The sequence below is a fragment of the Lemur catta genome, chromosome 10 (genome assembly GCF_020740605.2).
Source record: "Lemur catta isolate mLemCat1 chromosome 10, mLemCat1.pri, whole genome shotgun sequence".
Taxonomy (NCBI): domain Eukaryota; kingdom Metazoa; phylum Chordata; class Mammalia; order Primates; family Lemuridae; genus Lemur; species Lemur catta.
The window spans coordinates 78107937-78132449 of NC_059137.1; the positions used below are offsets into that span (position 1 = coordinate 78107937).

Genomic DNA, 24513 nt, shown 5'->3' on the forward strand with positions numbered 1-24513 from the left:
TTGTGTAATTACTTCTAACCTCAGAACTCTGATATTCCAAGGATCTGGTTGAGAAGTCTGTGCCAATGTCCCGGCAGGTTTTGGTCCCTAATGAGACTTGCACTTATATGGCCTCCCAAATTTTGACCTCCATTTAACACACTCTCCAAACCTGCCTGGCTGGCTCACCAGGTGATTCACTGAGTAACTCAGCCTTTCCTTTGTGTGTGCGGAGTGAAGGCCCATTTCCCAAGTCTATTCCTACCCTAAGACTTCCTAAGTGGGTTCCACCCAACTGGCCTCAGAGCTAGCGTAGGCTGGGTGCTTCCGGGGCTGGCTGTGGAATCTATCAGCACGTATTCGCAGGAATAGGGAACTGGAACGGTATTCTAAGGGGCACCCTTCAACAAAAGTGTTCTTTGAGAAACAGGCCTGAATTTTCATCTTTAGAAATTCTGAGTTTCATTTCACCTCTGCTGCTGTCAACTTTCATCTCTCCTTCTTTGGATTCTTCCCTACCTCTTTGAGTTTGGAAAGATCAGTTGTGCTATTCCAAAAAAGCCTCCCCACAAATATGGACAGTTGACAAATATGTTTGTCAAGTGGGGAAAAGATGGTCTTTTTGAAAAAAGTGATGTTGAAATAATTGGATGTTCATGTGGAAAAACAAAAAACTTGACTCCCACCTTATGCTATCCACTAAACTCAATTCCAGGGACTAGAGACTCTCAACATGAAAGGAAGAACAAACTTTTAGAAAACATGGGAGGGTGTCTTTATGATTTTGCAGGATAGGAAAACACTTCTTAAATAAGATAGAGAAAACAGAAACATCTGTTTTCTAAATGAGACCACAATATGATTAACTTTTGTTCACCAAAATATACCATTAAAGAGTGAAAGATGGCTTCAGAGTGGTAGAAGACATTTACAACCCATAGCTGACAAGGGGCTTATAACCACAACATCTAAAGAACTCCTTCAAATCAGTGAGAAAGGCAAAAGGCAGTAAAGACTTGATCTAGCAAGAGACTTGAACAAACAGTTCATAGTTGGCATGTAATGAACAATAACATTGGAAAATTTAAATTAAACCTCAATGATGTACTGCTATACACCCACCAGAATGGTTGACATTAAAAAGCCATTTGAATAATGGTGACAATTTGGAGGAGAAATAGGAATATGCATTGTGCTGAAGTATGAATTGGCAAAATTATTTAAGAAACCAATATGACATTTCTAGTAAAGCTGGAAATATATACTTATTCCAATAACCTGGTAATTCCAATCCTAAGTACAGGCCCAGAGTAAATCTGTTAGAGATGCTCTAGAAAGTATGTACAAGAACCCCTGTAGCTGTGTAACAGAGAGAATGGCCTAAAAAAGGACAAAATGTATTACAAGATGTCTCTTTAAAACCTCCCCCACTCTTTTTGGGAATTAAAATCTACATTCTTGCCCAGGGCCAGGAATCAGAGGGGCAGGGAAATGTCCTTTGTTCTTTGTTCCACAGGAAATGGCCCAACAAAATTATCGAGACAAAAATAATAGACATTGTATCACTGGAGATGGGGTTGATCAGGACCATTGACCGTAGTTAAAATAACCTAAAACTGAAAACTCCCCTTTAAAAGCACTATATTTCTGCTTATAGATAGGACACTGGTATCTTAAGATGGGAGTCTGCCATTCTCATTTGTCGACAAATTAATAAACCTCCCTTTCCTTCTGCTCAAACCACTTGTCCTCCTTCTGATGTAGACTTTGGGATGGGGACGGGTACCAAGGCCGAAGAACTTTCTGGACTTCTGGTGCCAGTTACATTGCTTGTAGAAGCTCCAAACAACTCCAAATTTAACAACACAAATGTCTGCTGAGAGTAGTAACATGTATCATTTGTGGAATATTTATAGGACAGAGTGCTGTGTTTCAGTGGAATTGGATGCGCTGTAGTTACATGCAGCACCATGGCTGCATCTTAGAAATAGAGAGCTGAGCAAAAGGAGCCAGATACAGAAGAATTCATTCTGCTGAAATCCATATAAATGTTTTAAAATAAGCAAGGAATACATTTTGTATGTTTCTATTATTTAAAGCTCAAAAGCAGGCAAAAGTGCTGCTTGGGGATTCATAAGTGGAAGTTAAGGTGTAAAAAGACTAGCAAAAATGTAATGGCCCCAAGGTTGGGTGGGTGGTTCCCCCGGGCTGGGCTCAGCCTGGGGCAGGGAGGCAGTGGGGGTATGTGCAGGGCTGGAGCTCCTGAAGGATGGCAGTGCCCTGTTTCTTGACCTGGGTGGCAGTTCACTTTATAGTGAGTTGTATATTGGTTCTTATGTATTTTTCCTTATGTTAACAATTAAAAACTAAAAACAAAACAGCATTCCCCCAACTTTGCCTCCCAAGCCTCTTTCTCTTCCCTGTGCCCTTCCCTTGCCCCAAAACCCCCTTCCCCAAGAACATTCATTCTCCTTCCATCTTTTCCAGTCTAACTCCCACTCATAACATAAACTTCCCCTCCTTACCCTGACCCTGGGGTCACCAGTCACCTCTAGCTGGTGGTCACCAATGAATCTGTGGCCTCAGTCTATGGGCTCTGCAGTCCCACAGGAGTCTTTTCTGTTGACCCTGTGGCTCTCTTTCCCTTTCACTCCCCCAGATTCTCCCTTCTCCTGGTTCTGCTGTTCTTCCTCTCCCTGTGGCCCTCTCTGATTTCCCTCTCTCCCTCAGTCTTTAAATGCGGGCGTTTCCCAGGTGTCCCTCTATGGTGGTCTTATCCACGCCTTGCTCATGTCCATGCTAACAACCTGCAATTAATTGTGTGTCCCGCTCTGAGCTCCAGGGGAGCATATGCTACAAGTTTCCTGTTTCAACTCCACCTTTACTGAGATGTTTGGAGTCACCTTAATTTCCACCAACAGGCCTCAGGTGGAACTCATTCTGTTCCTCGCTCCAAGCTTATTCCTAACAAGGGAATCCCTTCCAAGTGGACATCCCAAGCCAGAAATGTTGACTCCTCACTCTCCTTACCCTACCCCCGCACCAAGAGCTACTATTATTACATTCATACTATGTGCCAGGCACTGTTTTCATAAGCATATCTGTATTGCAAACAGTTTTTACATATATTACTAGCTCATTTAATTCTCACAACAATCCAAGACAGGTCTTATTATGATGCTATCTTACAGAAGAAAACTGAAATCTTCGGAGCCAGAGCAGCTCTTCCATCCTCATCCTTACTCTTGAATTTTCACTGTGGAGGGGCCTCTTCATCGGTATTAATATCTCCTCCCCTGCATCTGTGTCCACTAGTTAAGATTATTGTACTAACTGCCTGACCACTGTCTCAACCACAAACAAATCTCTCTCCATTTTCATACACTTTCAACAAGGCCACCAGAGTAATCTTTAAAACGCATAATTTTCAGCCTGAGCAAGAGTGAGACCCCATCTCTACTAAAAATAGAAAGAAATTATCTGGCCAACTAAAAATATATATACAAAAAATTAGCCGGGCATGGTGGCGCATGCCTGTAGTCCCAGCTACTTGGGAGGCTGAGGCAGTAGGATCGCTTAAGCCCAGGAGTTTCAGGTTGCTGTGAGCTAGGCTGACGCCACAGCACTCACTCTAGCCCGGGTAACAGAGTGAGACTCTGTCCCCCCCCCAAAAAAAAACCGCATAATTTGATGGTGTAAATTTTGAGCCATCCCTTCCTTGGCACACAGAGGCCATGTGACCTGGAGCCAGCCTGCCCCTTTCCCTCACCCTGTTCCCCACCTCCAGCCCAGACACACACGCTCTTCTCTCTCAGGCCGTGGGCCTGTGTACAGACAGGTCTCTTTGCTTGCGATGCTCTGTTGACTCCCCTCCTGCTTTGACGGGCAGGTCCCTGCGCATCCTTCAAGCCCCCATCAAGTTCTCCCGCCCTTTGTGATGCTGTCAAACTCCCCATTTGGCTTCGCTCCTAATACATACTTATTTACAATGCACTTGGAGCAAACCTCCAGTATCTTTTTTTACATCAATTATATTGTAATTGCTTGTTTGTTTCTGCTTGTCCTGCTCCTTGAGGGCAAGAACAGTGTATTATTCCTTCTTGAATTGGTATCCTTTTTTAGTGGTGGCGACATCTAGGGATCAATTAATGATTATGCTGAATAAATAGATGTCTCTAAAAATTCTTGTTGAAAACCAAGCATTGGAAGAAAGAACCTGGTCACTGTTTGTTGACTGTTCTAAGTTTAAAAATATTTAAAAATAAAATGTAAGAAATATTAGATATTCCACATATACTCACTGCTTCGAACGTCAATCTAAGCTTCTTTCATAAACAGCAAATATCTTATGACAACTGCTATAGAATGAAGTCATTTCCATCTTCAGCCATGAGAAATAAGTTACTTATTCATAAAAAAGCCTTCATTTCCATCGTTGATTATAAAATCTATCCTCATTTGTGGAATGTACTCTACTTATGAACTCTTCTCCTGGATATGATACTATTTCTGTCTTCTAACCCATATCACTGACTTTGCGCTCCTGTCTAAGCTTTCTGAATGGAGTATTAGCTCCGTGAGAACAGGGATTGGTTGCTCGCTTCTTTGAAGGGCAACCCAAATGAGAGTTTGTCCAGGTACCCCGCAGACATGTGTCATCACTGCACCTGCACCAGCTTTCACCGGCACAGGCCTTAGAGGGGAACGCACATTAGCTCTTCATGCTGAGAGTAGTTCTGCTCAGTAAAACTAAAACGTTGGTCTACCAAAGGGCACTCTAACATTCGAAGAGGAAAAATGGGTTTCCAGAACAATTCACAGACTAGGACAATGTGAATTAGTAAGTATCCTAACTTCTTTGGAAGTCTGGGTGGAATGTTAATGTCTATTTAATAATGTAAGTGAAGTAGCATATATTTTACAATCAATTAATTTTTCTTAAAGAAGATAACATATGGGGCCGGGCAAGGTGGCTCACGCCCGTAATCCTAGCTCTCTGGGAGGCCGAGGCGGGAGGATCAGATTGTTTGAGCTCAGGAGTTCAAGACCAGCCTGAGCAAGAGCAAGACCTGGTCTCTACTAAAAAAAAAAAATAGAAAGAAATTAGCTAGACAACTAAAAATATATATATAAAAAAATTAGCCGGGCATGGTGGCGCATGTCTGTAGTCCCAGCTACTCGGGAGGCTGAGGCAGAAGGATTGCTTGAGCCCAGGAGTTTGAGGTTGCTGTGAGCTAGGCTGACGCCACGGCACTCACTCTAGCCCGGGGAACAGAGTGGGACTCTGTCTAAAAAAAAAAAAAAAAAAAAAGAAGAAGAAGAAAAAATAGCAGAAGAGCTGAATGTCAAACAAGGTTAGACTCATACTTATCTTGGTAGGAGTTAGGAAGCTTCTGATTCTCTTGAAAGACAAACTGTATTCACTGGTTTGACTTTGGAATGTAGAAATTCAATTTCAATCAATGACAAGAAGGACTAGGAAGAATCTTTTCTTTTTTCTTCCTCTCATGGGGGGAGGGATGCTGTCTTTTAATATAGAGTGAGGGATAGAAAACAAAGCCACCGTTTTGTGCCGTCCTCACTGTGAGCGGCCATTTGCTGTGACATGAACCTTCTCCGTTGCAAACACCCTTTTCCTGCCGCCACGCTCACTCTGACTCTGTCCTGTTCTATCCTTTCCATTCTGCTGAATCAAAATAGCCTCATATTTCAAGCTTTTTCCCTCATTTAACCCTTAAAATGGGGATTAGAATATGCCACCCTCAAAATATGCCACTTTGGAATATGAATATTTTGAACTGGAGGCAATTGAGAAAAAGTAGATACAGAAGGAGCTCTCTGCCGTTCCTGCTCCTCCTAAAGGCGGAGCATAGATTTGCCTTGCACAGGTGTCTCCTCTTCCATAAAAGGATGAGGACAACCCCTACCACCAGAGACAGAGATGCCACTGAGATAAGTGTGCATAAACAAAGCTGAATGAAATAACCTTTAGTTTCCATTAGTTTCCCCCATATATTTCCTAGTCACTTTCCCACAGTTCATTGGCCCTAAAAGCCCAAACCCCCTTTCCTGTGTCTAATTACTCCTCCACAATTTATCACCCTTTGTTATAATGGTATGTATATAAGCTCCTAAGTCTTTGGGTTTTTCACTTCCTTTCTGTGAAGCTCTCAGGCATGTGAAAACTGAAATATTTATAAAATCTCTATGCCTTTTTTCCTGTTAATCTGTCTTTTGTCAGTTTAATTTGCAGGTCCCGGGGACTTAACCTAAGACGGTAGAGGAAATTTTTTCCTCTCCTACACTTATAATCTATAAGTGGAGACCTAATGCCTACCCCCAGAGATGAGCATAACTGTGACCATTGTACAGAAAATCAAACCACAGCTCAAGGAAGTTACAGGAACTTGTGGATGGAAGAGCCAGGGCTGAAGTCAAAGCCCTTTTACTGTCCTCTTTCCTTTCTTTGTTAGCACCTAAAAGTTTTGTTTTGTGTGTCTAGCCACTATAAAACCTGAGGGATTGTGGATACCTGCTCATTGCAGGCTTTGTATCTTCTCCAGGGCCCCCATGCCAGAGTGCAGGTCAGGAAAGGACGCACACCTGGAACTGGCCCTGAAAATCCCCAGCCCAGACTCAGTCAGCATAGCCCAGTGTTTTGACAGATCTCCTTCCTGGGGCCCCGCAGCACCCAGCTGCGGGCTGAGTAGCACTAATCACTTGGTGAGTTTTGGTTGAAGATGTGAGACTGGTTTGCCTAATCCAACTGCTCTGGGCAGGTCCCTGGGCCACCATCTGGCAGGGGGCAGTGGGACTAGGTTTAAGAGAAAGAATCCCTCAGGCACTAACTCTATCCAGGATCTGAATTCTCCCATTCTTTCCTTCTCACCAGTTCTCTGGAAAGGTGCCTGAAGGTAAATACTGTACCCCTGCTGTTAGCCAGAGGGGCAGATAAAAGCTGGAGGAAAAGGCAATCTTGTTTCTAAGTGACAGGGTAAGTGGAGATCAAAACAGATCAGTTAAAAGAGACTTTTCAGGTTTGTCAACCCAGACGATCCCCAGAAAGAAAAACAATGGGCTTAAAGTAAGCTATTAGAAATCTTATTGCGTTCCAATAATCCCACTGCTTTAGGGAGGACACACCAAAGGGCTAAGGAAAGAGCATTATTTCCATTGTCTTGGTCTTAAACAAAGAGGAAACCTCTGCTCACCTGGAAGCCAGTGTTGCTGCAGCCCTGGGCGCCGGGGGCTGCCATACTGTTCAGCTCCATATTCTTTTTGCTTCTGGCTCTGAATGCCTTTCAGATGCCTGGTCTGGAGGTCCTCCGTACCTGGGAAAAAGAACAGCCTCAGCTGATGTCAGAATGCCACCTGCTGTTGTAGGGACCTGGGCACTACTTCAGTTTGGAAACTGCAATATCCCCTGAATGACTTGGGCTGATACCTGTTTGGGGTGGGGCAGGCGGGCTGGAGGGGTGGAGGCTTCTAGTTCAGGCCCGCCCACCCCATTAATCTTCCTTTATCCTCATTATTGGCTTCCCATTCACACTTCTGGGGAGAAAACTCTTGTGGCACACAGAACAGAAAATGGTGCTTGCTTTATAGTTCTTAGTGAAATAGTATATTTTCCTGTGCGTGGCCTTGGGGACTAGGAGGGATGGTGCTGGGGCCAGGGAGCGTAAGGACTGGCTGCCATCTCGAGATCACTAGCTCTGTGCCAGGAACAGAGAGAGGCCTGGGTTCATCTTCAGAACAACTACAAATTCCCTTTGGATAAACTGAAGTGCAGGAAAGTTAATTTGTTCAGAGTATTCTAGCCAATAAAGGGACAATGAGAATTCACATTTAGGTTTGGGTCACTCCAAAGCCTTTTACTGTATCTCAGCTTCAGACTGAGAAAGAATTATTATAATACATCAGTGCTATAAAAAGTTCATTTCTCGTACCTTAGGTACCAGCTGTTTCAAAAAACGTAATATTAACTGTAAGTGACTTGTGACTTTGCAAGAAAAGCATACCCAGCAGTACTGTACTACCTGTTGAACTTTATATCTCTTAAGTATATTCTTAATTAAGTTTACACGTATCTCATAAGTAACCAAAAAATTCAAGAAATATATATATTATATACACATTTTAGCTTAAAATGTGTATTCACTAATAAAAATAAATAATTTACTGATAAAAAGAAAATCCAGCCCACAGAAATGCAGGTATGTCATGACAAATGGAAGGTGACCAACTATTCACTTAATAAAAGGATTCTTTGGATTATGAAAGTTTTAGTTGTAGGATTCTTTCAAAATAGGGATTTTTCCCATAATACATTTTAAATACTGCAAAACAGTAGACAAAAGAATGGAAGAAAATACCAACTGTTACTAGTGGTTATTTCTAGGTTGTGGTTTTTATGGGTAGTTGTTATTTTCTCCTTTATACTTTGCTGAGTTTTCCATAAAGAATATAATTTACTTTTATTATTGCACCCAGGCATGGGTGGGGGAATGTCCCAAGAGTGTGAAGTCCCATAGTCCTGTCTCTCTGGACCTGATAAATCTTGCATACCTCAGACTGCTCTGAACCATTTTTCTTTCTTCATCCTCACAATATAGACTGTGTGGTATATGTATAATAGTTAAGGGCTCTCAGGGACCTACTATCTGCGTTCAAATCCTGGCTCTACGTCATGACTACAGTGAACTAAAGCTTGAGAGTAAAATCTAGCCTGCTGCCTGTTTTTATACGGCCCAAGAGCTAAAAATGGGGTTTAGATATTTAAATGGTTGAAAAAAATCGAAGGGAAGAATATTTTATAGCACATGAAATTAGGAAATTCAGATTCCAGTGTCCATGAATAAAGGTTTGTTGGAACTCAAACATGCCCATTCATTTGTGTATTGCCTATGGCTGCTATCAGCCCATAAGGGCACAGTTGAGTAGTTGTGACAAATGCCAAGTGGCTCAAAGATATTCACTACTTGGTTATTTATGGAGAACGTACTATCTCTGACCTACAAGCCAAGTGAATTTGGTCAAGTAACCGGGTTCTCTGTGCCTCAGATTCTTTACCTATAAAATGGAGATAATAGTGTCATATTCCTGTCCATGGCTGGACTTGGAAGTGTTGCCCCAGTTCTTGGGCTCTGGGCTTAGAAGAGTCACAAGCCTTGGCTCGCACAACAGAGAGAGGTGCCAAACACTCAGGAAATACGTGGGAAGAATTTATTATAAAGAAAGTTTAAGGGTGCAAAGTGAAAGACGTTTCCTAAGGGGAAACGGGTCTGTCTCTGCAAGTAGAGAGAGACACTGTCCACTTCTGTGTTTTTCCTTTTATATGCTAGTAGTTTAAGGAAAGGTCACAATTGTTCCTTTCTGTGTTTGGACATGACTGAAAGGTTATGCTTCAGTCATTCATTGTAACCTGTTTATGGTGTTTTTTCCATTCTCCGGCTGGGGGTCAGTGTTCCATGGCCAAATTACCCCATTCTTTAAGACAGGAATAACTGGCCCCTCCTTTTGTTTTTCTGCAACCATTTCCTTCTTATTGTTTTTCTGTAACTGCTTTCTCTTTTCTGCTTTTCTGATTTCCATTACCCCTCCCTTGTTTTCCTGTCCCTAACAATAGTAGCCATTTAAAAGGATTGCTGGGGTGATAAAAATGAGTTAATATACTTAAAAACACACAGAAAGGTGCCTGGCACATAATTCGACACCACCTAAACCTTATGCCTTAGCTCTTTAGTGCTTCTGATTGATAAGACTTGGGAATTTTCATTAATCCTTCTTCTTAATTGCAATATGCCATAATTAGTAGTCATTGTGCTACCAAAGGCAAAGCGTCCAAATGGAAGTGCTGGACAGTCTAGACAAACAGAAAGCAGATATGTGGGAAACTTTCATTGAGAAATTGGTAGAAGAAAGCAGTCATGGCAACCTGATGTTATAACCTTCAGGAACTCAAGACTCAACCTAGTTTAAGGTTATAAACGATCTTTACTTTCTGGAGGAAAAGATAACAATCTTCATTCTACCATTTATATTCATTGTTGTAATTGCAACTTGACTCAAATGCCTGACATTCTTGCAGATACTGCTATAGGAACCTTTTAAAATGTTTCTTTCCCCTCGGTTATCATAGATAAAAGTTGAAAAAGAGCCCAAGAATATTTGAGAGCATTTCACTGTGCAAGTGAGAACACTGCACAGTGTTGATTAAAAGATACAGTGATCTCCCCTTCCACTCTCCAACTACACCAGCTCAAAGGAAAAATGACACCTAATTAGAGTAAATTGCATGTATTAATACAACCGTGATGCTAAAATGCCAAAACAATGGTCACATCTAGAGCAGTTTTAAAGTACAGAGGAATATATCTGAAGCCTGTATTTTAAGAACTTTCAGAATTAATGAGAATTCAGATGCTTTCCTTGCAGCACCAGAATTAATGTGAGTTATGGGGCTATCATTTAAAATGGTGAGACCTTAGTAGAAGCTATGGCTCATTTTGCCCAATTAGGAAATAGAAATTGTGATCAGAAAATGAGGTCAAAGGCCCTTTCAACTTTACAGGAGTACATTTTAAATCATTCCCCAGTCATGGGGAGTCATTATCTGTAAGGAATAGCTTGTGCCAAGAACTAAGAAACTCTCTCTTACCTCCTCTGAGCTATTTTCATTGCAGTGTCCCTCAAACTCGGTTTTAAACTTTGAAACCACTGTACAGCAACCAAACCACTGGCTGTTTTGTCCAATGATTCCTGTATCTTATTCTGTTCCCCAAGAGCTGGCTTAGAAAGTCTGAGAACCTATGGATCGTCTATGCACAAGCTCAGTAAAAAAAATCAAAACCCCAAACCCTCCATATTTATTAAAAATATCAAAGTAAAAAAATTAAATACATGGCATTAGATTGTTTTTCTTGCCTTATGCATGCAGTTCTATAGTGAGGTCACTCTTTTGTTAATAGTATTCCCAAAAGGAGTAAAATAAATTTAAAAAATGGCATATAACACTTATCCTTTGTTAAGCATGATTTATTATGTAATATATTATAACATGATTATTATCTGCCTCCTGCTATCTTTCTCCCCAAAGAACATTTCATGTAGTACAGACTAACTTTTATAAAAAAAAACTATAAAAACGTGTATTTGAAAACCCAGTTACTAGGGAGGCTGAGGCAGGAGGATTGCTTGAGCTCATGAACATGCCGCTACACTCCAGCCTGGGTAATAGACTGAGATTCTGTCTCAAAAACAAACAAACAAAAAACCCCAAAAAACAAAATTAAGCACTTCAATCTAAAATATAGTTTGCATATTTTAAAAATTGATTTAAACTCAGTAAAATTTTTGTTTGGTTTTAACTGCATGTCTTAAAGACATAGCTTTGGTTTTGTAAGAGAACTTTGAGGTGAACTTGGGTCTACAGTTTGATCTTGGTGAGAGAGTAAAGAGGGTCCACTTCTGCTTGTCCAGAAATTCTGATACAGCCAACTAAATGCTTACCACCACCACAGATTATCTACTTCTTGCATTACTCAGCCTCAGTAGAATGACAATTTTACCAAGCAGACTTTTTTTAAAATCAAGGGTACGTGCAAGTTAAAAGAAACAAATAAAACGAGAAGGGAAAAAGTATACTTAAAAATTAAAAAAAAAAAAAAAGGAGGGAAAATCTCCCTCAAAACCATGTATTTAACATAGGAAATACTTTGGGATTTGTTTTTCCAACAGAATTACCTTTGCAGTTAGGATTTGCTTTTCAGCACATTTGCTATGTACCAGGTATCCAGAAAGGCCAGAGCACTTATGGCAGCAAAAGACTGGCCATAGAATCTGCCACCTGGGTGATGCATGCCTGCAGTTAAATGATTATTTGGCTGTCTGTATCACTTTAGTAAGAATCCGGGGAAGGATGGTCTTGGCAGAAAGGGTAGACCAATAAAGAAACGAGGGAAGAGAACTAATGTCTATTGAGCACTACTGTGTGCCTGTTAGGTCCTTATATTGTTTCCATTTCATCTTCACAACAACCCTTCACATGAGGTACTAATATCCCATTTCACAGATGAAACAGATGAGGCACAAAGAGACAAAGTGACCTTTTCAGGAACACAACCAGTAAGTGGCAAAGCCATCATTTGAGCTCATGCTTCTGAAACCTAGTCCTGTCAAGAGTCAAGTTCCAGAAAGATACAAAGCCTGGAGGAAGCACAACTGAGTTGGTACCCAAAAGTGCTCACTCTACTAGTGGGGGAAGCAAATGACAAGCAAGGTAAATGCAAAAAGTTTAATAAAAGGGATGAACAATGGGGTTGTCAGGAAAGCAGAATGTAATCTATCTGCGTACTTTGAAAGTGGATCTTGGAAGTGGATTCTTGGAAGTTGGAACTTGGAACTTGGAAGTGGATTCTTTGGAAGTGGATTCTTGGAACTGCTCAAGGCTAAATAGTTTATCCATTGATCAAAGGTAAACAAAGGAAGAAAACTGAAATTGCTATAATCCCGTATGTCCTGGAGAATAGGTGTTGCATTCCAAAATGAGATGCTAGGCAACACCAGTTTGCACTGGCCAGCTCTCCCCTAGAACCAGGACTGGGACCAGGGTGAGGTAAGCAGAGCCTGGGGTGCAAAACATGAGGGGCACTCACTCTCCAGGTCAAGTGCAGGGTTAGCACCTGAGAATGAGTACCTCCTTAAATTTTGCCCCCGAGGCACCTTGCCTAGCTCACCCTACACCCCTCCATGCCAAGAACTATCTGAGTTTGTTTTCAACGAGTATAACATAGCAGTTAAGAGTGTAGGCTCTGAACTCAGATCAGCTTCCAATCTAGGCTTTACCTCTACGCAAACTAGCTAGAACCTCAGTAACCTCTGTAATCACCTGTTGTTACCTATGAAAGGAGGTTAGTAGTTGCGTCTATCTTATGGGTTGGCCATGAGGATTAAGTGAAGTGCCATATGTTAAGTTCCCAGCACCATGTAGTAAACATCTGCTATGGTTTGACTATGTCCTCCAAAGTCCCTGTTTTAGAAACTTAACAGTATTGCGGGGTGGGATCTTTTAGAGTTGGTTAGGTCATGAGGCCTCTGCCATCATGAATGGATTAACGCTGTTATCAAGGGAGTGGGTTAGTTATCCCAGGAGTGGGCTCCTGATAAAAAGGATGAGTTCAGCCCAAAATTCTGTCTCCCGTGTGCTCCCTTGCCCTTCCACCATGCTATGATGCAGACCTCTCCAGATGTGAGCACATGCTCTTGAACTTCCCAGCCTCCAGGACTGTGAGTCCAACTTCTGTTCTTTATAAATTACCCAGTCTGTGGCATTCTGTTACAGCAGCAGAAAGTGGACCAAGACAGCATCCACATACTCAAGGCTCCAGGGGAAACTTGTCAGTGGTTAGCCTTTTGACAACCCTGAGTTGACCTCCTAGGGCTCAGTCAATATATGTTAGGGTAAATATGTTACTATCATATATAGTTGAATAAGGATAACTGAGAGAGCATAGAACAAATGTTAATATAGGTTATGCTAAAGGAAACATGAAATATAGATAAAAATCTTTCAGGGAAGCCCATTCTTGAGTCTGGAAGATATTCAGAGATAAAAGTCTTCTTTTTGTAATAGTACAGCCATGTGTCACTTAATAATGGGGATATATTCTGAGAAATGAATTACTAGGCAATTGTCTTTGTGCTAACATCACAGAATATACATATACAAACCTAGATGGCATAGCCTAGTACACACCAAGGCTATATTGTATAGCCTATTGCTCCTAGGTTACACACCTGTACAGCATGTTACTGTACTGAATATTGTAGGCAGTTTTAACACAATGGTAAGTATTTGTGCATCTAAGCATAGAATAGGTAAAAATATGATATAAAAGATAAAAATTGTACCCTTGTACAGGGCACTTACCGTCCAGCTTACAGGATTGGAAGTTGCTCTGATAGAGTCAGTGAGTGAGCGATAAGTCAATGTGGAGGCCATATACTACTGTAGACTTTATAAACACTGTACACTTAGGATATACTAATTTTTTTTAAAAAATATTTTCTTTCTTCAGTAATAAATTAACCTTAGCATACTGTAACTATTTTACTTTATAAACTTTTTAATTTTTTCAAACTTTTTGACTCTTGTAATAACACTTAGCTTAAACACATTGTACAGCTGTATAAAACATTGTTTGTAGCCTCATTCTGTAAACTTTTTTTGATTTAATTTTTTTTTAAATTTTTAAAATTTTGTTGAAAATGAAAACACCAACACCCACAATAGCCTAGGCTGACACAGAATCAGGATCATCAAAATGTCACTATATGATAAAAATTTTTCAGTTCCATTATAATCTTATGAGACTACCATTGTACATAAGGTCCCTTGACCAGAATGTCATTATGTGGTATGTGACTGTATTAGTTACATGGCACATGACTGTATCAGTATTTGTCTGCAATGTTCAGAGAAAATGACTGCTATGTGAGCGAGCAGAAAATAGTTCATACTAGACCGGGTCTGTATATAAATCTTCCCTAATTCTTATCTATTACTATAACAGTGGTTTGCTATAGCCTGAGCTGTTTCCTCTGGTGTCTCAGATGAAGTGAATCTTGCGTAATTTAAAAATCCACAGATCCAACCCAAGGTTTGAACACTTTAGGTTTCTTTTCCTAAGCACCACAGTGCTGATCATTCTGTTGTGGGAAACACTGGCTTTTCATGGATGAGAAAACAGTACACAGTTCATGAGGAAATGGTGGATGCTTTTGGATGGTCAACAAAATAAGTTTGCTACAAGGAAAAAATATTGCCATCTTTGGAAAAGAGAACATTCAAATGTTTTCTTCGCCATTTTGTAACTGCAATGACAAACATTATGAATGGATGCTTAAACTAGTGGCTGAATAAAATTTGGTGAGGTCAAGGATATTTGTATAGACTCTAAGTGTCTCCTCACAAATTACAGATTAATGAAGTAGAAGGCATAACAGAAACTTTATAATGGGGAAACCTGGAAGATACCACTTTAACCAAATGATTACCAAAGATGAGACGAAGTGACATCAGTACCTCCTGGGAGGAAGCACCAAGGATAAATCATCGCTTTGTTATCTCTGCCCAAAATGCACAGCCTGAATCTAAAGAGATCCCACTGAGGGATATTTTACAAAATAACTGGCCTGTGTTCTTCCAAAGTGCTAAAGTCATGAAAGACTAAAAAGGGCAAAGAGACCATTCCAGATTACAGATACTAAAGACACATGACAAATGCAATGCATCCGCCTATAGGAAGCCCTGGACCAAAAGCAATGTTTGTTATACAAGACAGTGTAGAGACAATTGACCAAATTTGAATTTTGTAATAGTATTGTATCAATATTAAATTTCTTAATCTTGATAATTATACTGTGGTTATGCAAGAGAATGTCCTGAGGAAATATACACTGGCATATTTAGAAATAGAGGGATATGATTTACTCCAAAATGGTTCAGAAAAAAACTCCATGTAAATGTGTATGAGTATTAGAGAGAATAAATAAAGGAAATGAGGCACTATATTAACGGTGAAAATGTGAGAGTTTTCGTATTATTCTTGGAACTTTTCTATAAGTTTAAATTACGTCAGAATAAGAAGTTAGAAAAGATGCTTTCTGAATTATTCATATATGCAAATATATACATTCAGCATTTTGTAAGTTATGTATGTGGACAGTGGAATGGTTAATTTATATTTTAAAGTCTCAAACTATATACTATCTCACATATTTACCCATATGTGGTTAAGTACAGATTCCATAACATTTTATTGTTTCAGTTCAGAGTAGGGATGGATTTATTTAACAACACCCAAAAGTCTGCTATTGATGGGGATTAAGATTTTTAGTATAGGATTTTCTTCTTACATAATATATCTGTATAACAGTAAGATTTATCATCATTAGGTCAAGCCATATGGGTTAGAATTAGAAAAATGCTGAGTAATTATTAGTGATTAGTAATTATTATTTAAATTATTAAATTTAAAGAACTTAGGAATATACCCGAAGTGTATGTTGCCCTTAAAATTTGCTATAAGTCTAAAAGTCAATGTTTCAAATCACATTTAGAACTAACGTGGTAGAACATCTGCAAGTTGAAGTATTATTTGGGAACACTGGGAAATATTGATACTTAATTCTATTCCATCTACTGCACTAGAAATAATTTATGAGCAGAAAAGGACCATGTCCTACATATGCGTTGTAACAATCACAATCACAAATACACCAAACTATGTAAACCTATGCAAGAAAATCTCAGTTGATGTGTTTTTCTGTTAACATTAGTTTGCTGTTTATTTGCTTTGCTAGCATTCATTAGCATGATTCAAAACTTACCAAAACCAGTCATTCCAGGTAACTTCCAGTCTTTCACTCAATACAAATTGTAATTACTAAAGTATATTTTTGGACTACTTTTCCAAAATGACAAAACCAAAAATATAAAATTTGCAGGGTGGGGAAAAAAATTGTAATTCCTGAAAAGAATGTACATGACGGCTATACTTACTGAGATATTGAGGTCATTGTTCTCCGTTAGTGCAGAATGTGGCAAAACACCTGGCTCTCGCTTCCGAGTTCTCTCTCTTCCTTGTTCACAAATCTTTCAAGCCCTCCTGACTGTTCTGGCCTCAGGGCATTTTCACTTGAACTTGGACTGATTCCTGGACTGGTTTTTTTTTTTCATTGCTCTGGTCTTAGCTCGTCATTGGGGCTGTCCTAGACCATTCAATCCTCTTGCCATCCCACCTCTAGCTAAGGCCACTGTCTTGTGCACTGCGGACTCTGCCTGGAGGGCAAAGGGCTGGCATGGAGGCTGCATGGAGAGTAGCTACGTAAGAGCTCCGAGTGCCCAGCTCCTAAATACCACCCCCGTACAAGGAACCCAACAGGTTTGCACCTAGGACTTCTTGTTCTAGAAACAAGGAAGTTTTTAAACCTGCCTGAGGTTGTAGCCAAAGGATAGAAGAGTAATCTGGGAAAGAACAATGTTTATAATGGTTTGAAACACATAAAACCTACAAAAATTCATGAGTCTATGATTTTTAAAAAGGTAAACTCCAAAAAAAAAAAAAAAACCTAAAAAGGGAAAATGTGAGGATTTATATTGTCCATGAGGAATTACATTTCAGGGTAACCAAATAGCCCCAGTTGATGAGAAGCCATATACCTTCTAGGACAATGCCAGCAGCAAATATAAAAATGACAGAATTTGAGAGGCATGCTGTTGAGATACCTCAACCAACGGTTACCAATTGCTATTAAACCTTTGGTTGGATGGTTGCTGGGGTGCTGGACATTGTTCAGAGCAAGCCATGGCATGCAGATGACACACTGGCACTGGGGGATTGGTGAAACAGCATAATAAAGATGTCAGGCTCATCATAACCCAAATGGGCAATTCACTGTAAGTGTGTCCACCAGATGCTGTGAGCTGCTGATGTGGGGCCATATGAAGTATACATTATTTCTGTTTCTGTATATGTTGGTTTCTTTTTTTCCATAAGAGCTCTGAAGTCAGATTACCTGGTTCTAACCCTAATTCCCCTACTTCTAGGTTGGGATCTTGAGCAGTTTATGCAACCCCTCAGAGTCTTTTAGGGTTCTGTGAAGCTCTAATGAGAATATCTGTGCAATTTCTGGAGTGGGGCCCGGTACTTACAACACTCAATAAATTAGCTGTTACTATTGTAAATGCTCTATTACTTCCTGGATAAATGCATACTATACTTGTAACAGAGAAAATGGCCTGGAAAAGGGTAAAAATGTTTTCTGTCTCTCACCCTCTTTGAGAACTAAAACCTACATTCCTGCTTCAGGCCAGTGGTTGGAAGGGGCAGGAAAGTGTCTTTTGTTCTTTGTGTCATAGAAGATGGCTCAAGGGAATTGCCCTGGCAGTAGTGAGATTGTCTTAGCCAAAAATGCGATTATGGGATTAATCAGAACCTTTAAAATCTCTGTACTTCTGCCCAGAGGCAGGACATTGGAACTTTGAGACTGGAGTCTGCCAACCTCCTCATTTGCTGGCAAATTAATAAACTTCTCTTTCCTTCTCCCCAAACCATTTGTCCTCGTTCTTCTGATGTAGCCTTGGGGACAAGTGCTGAATTTTCGGTAACATACTCCAATAGCCATATATAGCTATAGAACTCCCCCCACCCCAACCCAGTACAACCCATGCAGTTCTAGACCTCCGGCAGGGTACAACTTGCCAACTACTGAGGCATCAGGACCCAGGTTCCAGGTTCTTCTCCCATCATTAACCATCTGCAGAGTGTGAGTGCATCTCCTAAGTGCTCTGATCCTCAGCTTCCCCATTGTGAGCCTCAGAGAGAACTGGGCAGGGACTCACATGTGTGGCACAGGGGGAAGAAAGGTGACACTCACCTGGGCAGAAGGTATCATTCAGTGCGACTATGTTCTAAAACTCTGGGACACAATGCTTGCAAGACAAAATGTGGTCCCCCAACTCAGCAGGCAACACACTGACTCTATTTTTCTTAAATTTACCAAAATGAAACTGAGACCTCCCTGATTCTGCTTCCCAGATTTAGTGAACAAATATTTGTTTACTGAATCATTTTACACTTCTCATTTTTGTATATCACGGTTCTTCTCGAATAAAGATTCCATAGCACTTATTCCCTTCTAAAACACTTGCAGCACACGTACTTCCTCTGTTGGGTGCCTGTCTCCCCTACTGGACTGTCAGCTCCACAAAGGCAGGGACCTTTGTTTGGTTCATTGATGCTAAGAGCATCAGCAGTGCTGGTGCACAGTAGGAGTTTGATAAATATCAATTAAACGTTTGAAAATGAAGCTTGGATTTTGATTTCTAGCTGTTTGCTGAATGTGAATTTGCTCTAAACATGATTCCATAGCTTTGATAACAAGTAAAAATATGCAGTTTAGGTCCATGGCCTGTAAAATGGATATATTTACTTGTCTCCCTTCCAAGACTGTTTTGTGTCAGGGAAGTGTCACAGCTGTTGACAGCTCAGGTGAGAGGACTGGCATGAGTTTGCGTACTGTGTCATCCCACACGCAAGGTTGGGGTTTCCCCTAACTCTCCCTCTGCTTGTGTTAATTACAGGAAGTCAATAGGAATCTTTTCCAGGCCCGTCTCTCTTTGTTGACTCTAAATGGGCACGGCTGATCACATAGGAGCCAAGCAAGGCTGAGAACCTCAAGCCTTCCGGAATGGGGTGGGGAAGGGGTCAGAGTAGATGCTGCTTAGCACGGCCTTGCCAAGAGACAGGGTGTGCCCCAGGTAGCACTACCTGGTAAAAAGGGTCGTCACACTCAGTGGGAGGCACATTCAGTGATCAGTGCTGGGGCACCTGCCCTGTCCAGGCCCCAAATAGCCCATGAGATTCAGAAGTTAACTACTATGTGGTGGGTCACACAGCCAGAACCCCTTGGAGCCAGACAACCCGATCTAAGGCCATTTGCCTTGAAGACTTGGGCTTTTCCTGCTGTTTTCATCTGCCTTTGGCATGTCCAGCTCCCAAACAAATATTTATCGAGAGCATTTTGTGAACCAAACACTATTCTAGGCACATGGAAGTCAAAAGTCAACAAAGCAAAGATCTCTGCCCTAAAGGATGGGACATGGAATGCGAGAGCAGATCCAAAGACCATGCCGAGAACTTTGCCACAAGCTCCTGGATGGAGTTGCCCTGGCCTGTGGTGGGGGAGTCTTCTGTGGATGGGGCAACTTTGGGAACAGAGACGGGAAGGCCGGCTCTGCAAACATCTGTAGAAGCAGCCCTGTGATTGCACCTGGTGATTCTTCCATAGTCCTGCCCCAGGATTCAAACCTGATCTCCAGGCAGATCCCTTCAGGCCTGCACCTTTGTCCCATGCACCTCCAAGGCATGGGATTTCCAGCACAGTAAACAAGGTCAGGATTTTTTTTTTCCTGGGGGAAGGGAGGTGGCAGTCTAGTGGCCCTAGGACACAGGTAAACAATGGAGTAATAATAAAGGGGACTGCTTTAAGTGCCCATGATAGTTCATATATTCATATGTAAAAAGTAAAACATGTTATAAATCAGACTGAAAGAATATGAATGAAATTTGTGACAGTGATTGTCTCTTTAGCACAAGGGCAGGAAGGTTAGGTCAGTGGCCAAGGGGTCCTTGAAAGAGGTCCCTGTTTACCTGTGTGCACTATTTTGATTCTTTAAAAAGAAATGACTAAAGCAAATTGGATGGAATGTTCATTGTCACTTCCGGCTGACGGGGACATGTTTGCTTGCTACTTTACTCTCGTGCTTCTTCTGACCTCAGTGTGCAGATTAGAAGGAGGTAGAGTTGGTAAGTGTGGATTGCCTGGGTTCAAGTCCCAGCTCCACCACTTACTAGCTGCGCGACCCCGGGCAATGGCTCAGCCAACCTCTTTGCTCCTACGTTGTAAGGATCGAATGCGTTTATAAGGAAAGCATTTAGTCCAGTGCTTGGCACATAATAAGAACTATCGAAGCGTTAGCTGTTACTATTTTTATAACTCATAATACTTATGAATTCATCAATTCGTAGGATTTTATAACTGCATAGAAATCTTGTAGTTTTCGATCAAAGAAGTTCTAAGGCTGCAAAGCACCTGGTATGCAGAGACACCATGAGAAGAGGAGGAAGCCCTGCAGCACGGACCCCCAGGACATTTGCTAGAGACCACTCACAGGGACACCCCAGAAAAAAGAGTCCTTTCTTGTGGTTCCAGGAAGAATTAGTCATTTATGTATAGGAAGGACAAATTCCAAGAGGCAAGACACAAGGCCATTTTCACACCCTTTCACTAAGGTCACGAGTGACTTCTTGGCAGTCCATGAGCCCTTGGCAGTCCTTACCCCGATCCTGAATCCAGGCCTTCCTGTGGTGGCAGCGACCCCACACTTGCCCACGCTCTCCTGGCCACCCTCTTAGTTGCCTTTGTGGCTCCTCTTCCTTTACCCCCATTGAAGTGCTAGTGTTCCCTAAGTTGTCCTCTAACTCTACCAGGGCTTTGTGACTTAGAGTTTTTCAGATAAGGTCCACGAGTAGGATCCCCTGAAGTCATCCAAACATTTCATATTCTTGCCCATGCTTTTCTGGAAACAAGGTCTTGAGCTTTCATGATCATTCTTAAGAATCCAGGACCCCACCAGAACCAGTGGAGAGAGGGTAGGAGGGAACGAGGGAAGGACACAAATAAAGTCTGAGTCTGCAGATGGCAGGTGCTCCACACCCGTATTTGGACACTGCCCTCTGGGCTTCTCTGCCTGGATAGCCCACAGGTGCCTCCAACTCAAACGGGGTGAAAACTGAAGTCAATCTCCCCAAACGGGTTCCCATTCCTGTTTTCTCTCTTCTGTGTGTGGTGCTGTTATTCACCCTGCTTCCAAGTCAGAAGCTTGGGGAGATTCTCACTTGTCAATTTACTCTCACCCCTGACACCCAGCCAATCATCACTCCCTACCTCTCCATCCTTGGCTTCCTCTCCAGCCCTGCAGTACCTGCCCAGTGCAGGCACCCACCTCCTCTCACCTTAACAATTGCCATAGTTTCCTCACCAACTTCTTGCCTCTAGTCTTTACTCTTCCAGCTCATCTTCCCATGACTGTCTGAGCTATTTCATACGTGGAGATTTGATCAGGCCACTGTCCTGCTCAATATTCTTCAATGGCTCCCCATTGCTCACAGAAAAAACCCACCCCATTACTCTTCCTTCTCAATGTGATTTGATTGGTAATGCAGAACTTCTTGTGGCCTCTAGATCATGCCAGGCTTTCCTACACACTTTGCCATGCTGTTTCTCTGCATGGAATATCACCCCCACAACTCTTGCCTCCTCCTTCATTCTCCACCTGCAATCCATCAGGCACCTCCCCTTGTCCTTCAAGTCTCTCCCCTCCTGGGCTGCCTTTTCTGTGGCTTCCCCAGGGGACACAGGCCAGGTCCCTGAGATCTGCCCACTTCACAGGAACATCCACTGAGGCACACACCTTCAAGGTTCATGCCCCCATTATGCTGCATTTTCATTTTATGCTGCAGTGAGGTGCTAACTCGTTAAATGGTTTACACGAGGCAGCCTACTTACTCTATGTGTAGGGGACCAAAGCTAGATTAACAGGAGGAACAGGAGAGTTTACGTGCAGAGGTCTGAGCATCCAAAGCTTTCCAAGATAAAGGAGAGGGAAGCAGATGTACAGAGAATTCTGTAATAAAACTCACATGGGCGGGGGGTCATGCCATTTAATTTCACCTCTTTCATCTATTCCCCTGTTACATGCTGAGACTGATTTGTGGTTGTGAGGATCAAACAAGATAGCAGAGTAGAATCGTACGCGGAGCTAAAGGTATGTCACAGCCATTGTCTACTTCCCTCATTTCCTTTAATGTCCTATGAAATCCTTGAAAGCAAAGACTGTCTTTTCAAAATTCTCTCCACAGAGCCGTGCACCATGCACAAGTTCTCCCTCAGTGTGAGGCGGTACTACCTTTTGTTGTCAAGCATATGTTTTTTGAATGATTGTGCAAAATAATGAACTGGAAAGAAGACATTTTCTAATAATTCTTAGAAAGCTAATTCATTTTGCCTGTGAATTCACAGAGTGCCTACCAGGTACGGATACTCTCCTGGTGGCTGGCGAGTGTGGTTAGTAGCAAACTCCTCAGCAGTGCTGCGCCAGGCACTGTTCTGAACACCGTCACCCGCTTAATCGTCACCCCTGGCTCACAGATGAGGCAGCTGAGTACGGGTGGATCAGATAACTTGCTGGTTCTTGTCAGAGCTGGATCCAAAGCCAGACAGACAAGATGGAGCGTGTGCTCTTACCCTCTGTTGCACACTGTCTCTCCGCCTGGTCCCTGCCTCCCACAAGCATGAGCATTCATTCGTTCATTCATTCATTCCACAAAGACCATTTTCTGCTCTGAGCTCACTAAATGCATTACCTCATTTAACCCTCACAACAATCCTGAAGCAGGTACTGTTATTGTCCCCCTTTTCAGACAAAGAAACCAAGGCCCTGGGGTGTCAAGTAACTGGACTCGTGTTACTTGGCTACTAAGTGAAGCCAAAACTTGAGCCCGAGCAGCCCAACTCCAGAGTCCAAACTCCAGTCCACCCCAACATAGTGCTTTTCTCTCGACCCATCCACTCAAACAAAAGCAGCGCAGTGCTTGTTTTGGCAGCACATGTACTGAAATCGGAATAGTGCTGGGAAGATTAGCACGGCCTTTGCACGAGGATGACAAGCAAATCCATGGAGTGTTCCATAAAAAATAAATAAATAAAATGTAAAAAGTAGCGTGATCAGAGAAATCTAACACTGCAGTGACAGCAGTGGCTGAACCAGTTAGGGCTGTAGGTGAGCCTGGCTCCCAGGCCTGCTGAGGTGGGGCCCCTCAGCCCTGGGGGCTGTTGACCTGGGAGGGCGGGGCCCAGGGTGTGACATGAAAGAGGTCAGGAGGCACTGAACTCCCTACGCCCTTCACAGGGGTGGGAAGGGCCAGCCAACTCAACACCACAAGAGTCCAGATCTTCTGAAGTAGTTGGGTGAAGAGCCCCGTCCTGTGCTGAGGGAGGCAGGGGACGCTGGGCTGGCTCAGGGAACAGGCGTCAGCCTCTCAACAGCTATTCCATGCAGGCCCGGGACCTCTCTGTGCCTCAGCAGTGGGTTACAGGGTTTTGAGTCAATAAATGTCTAACAGTCAGTAAGGGGTAGTTTCTGGTTGAAGATCTCAAACACATCCTTAGTAAGTTAGACAAGAATTCAGAGCCTTCTCTACCCGAAACCCTACTTGCCAAATCCAAGCGTCTTCCCTTCCGTCTCCTTCTCCGTCATTTCTCCAGTCCCTGGCACAGCAGATGGTGCCACGCTGTGGTGGGGGCTCTTCATTCCCTCAGGTGCTCCTCCACCCCACTTCCCAGCCCTCCAGGGTGGCTCTCCCTCCACATCTGGGTGTTCTTGGAAGACACAAACCACACCCGCACCTCTGGGGGAGTTTCCGAGTCAGCATCTCCAGCCCTGTTTTGATCTCCGGTTGTCACCTGGGCATTGTTGATCCAAGTTACAAAGCACATGGGGCCACATGCCCTCTACTACCCCTTCCAGCTCTAGAATTTGCTTTAGGGCAACTAGACCTGATAAACCCATGACTATTTAAAAATGCACAACCTGGATGATGTAACATTTTACTTCTAGGAACCTATTTTATGCAGAAATACTCGCACAAATCCTAAACACACATGCACAAAGATGTTCATTATAGCATGAATAAAAGAAAAACATTAGAACAGATTATTATCCCATTAGTGGGCTCATTAGGGAGAAACATCTGCATAAATATAAATCACAGCTTAAAAAAGGATTACCAGATGAAACCGTCTTTGGGATTAAACTGAAAGCTTCAGGGCAGGTCAAAGACCCTGAGAAGAGATGACAGGGCCTCACTTTAAAGTATTAAATTGCAAAGAAGTTTCAGAGGAATCTCGTGT

The 24513-nt window shown here is 42.2% G+C and overlaps 1 protein-coding gene and 1 non-coding gene across 2 annotated transcripts in view; one reads left to right on the forward strand and one right to left on the reverse strand.

Annotated features, from left to right (window-relative positions):
- SLC28A3 (solute carrier family 28 member 3) overlaps positions 1–16873 on the reverse strand; it is a 60717-nt gene extending 43844 nt beyond the window's left edge. The window contains exons 1-2 of the mRNA XM_045562232.1: positions 16541–16873; positions 7191–7310 (exon numbers count right to left, since the gene is read on the reverse strand). Of these exons, the coding sequence (XP_045418188.1) occupies positions 7191–7250 (60 nt within the window). The 5' untranslated portion in view covers positions 7251–7310; positions 16541–16873. The remainder of the gene's footprint in view (positions 1–7190; positions 7311–16540) is intronic.
- A 6318-nt stretch (positions 16874–23191) lies between these two features.
- LOC123646748 lies at positions 23192–23298 on the forward strand. The gene has a single exon (XR_006738004.1). It is a non-coding gene; the product is annotated as a U6 spliceosomal RNA (small nuclear RNA).
- Positions 23299–24513: the final 1215 nt, after the last annotated feature.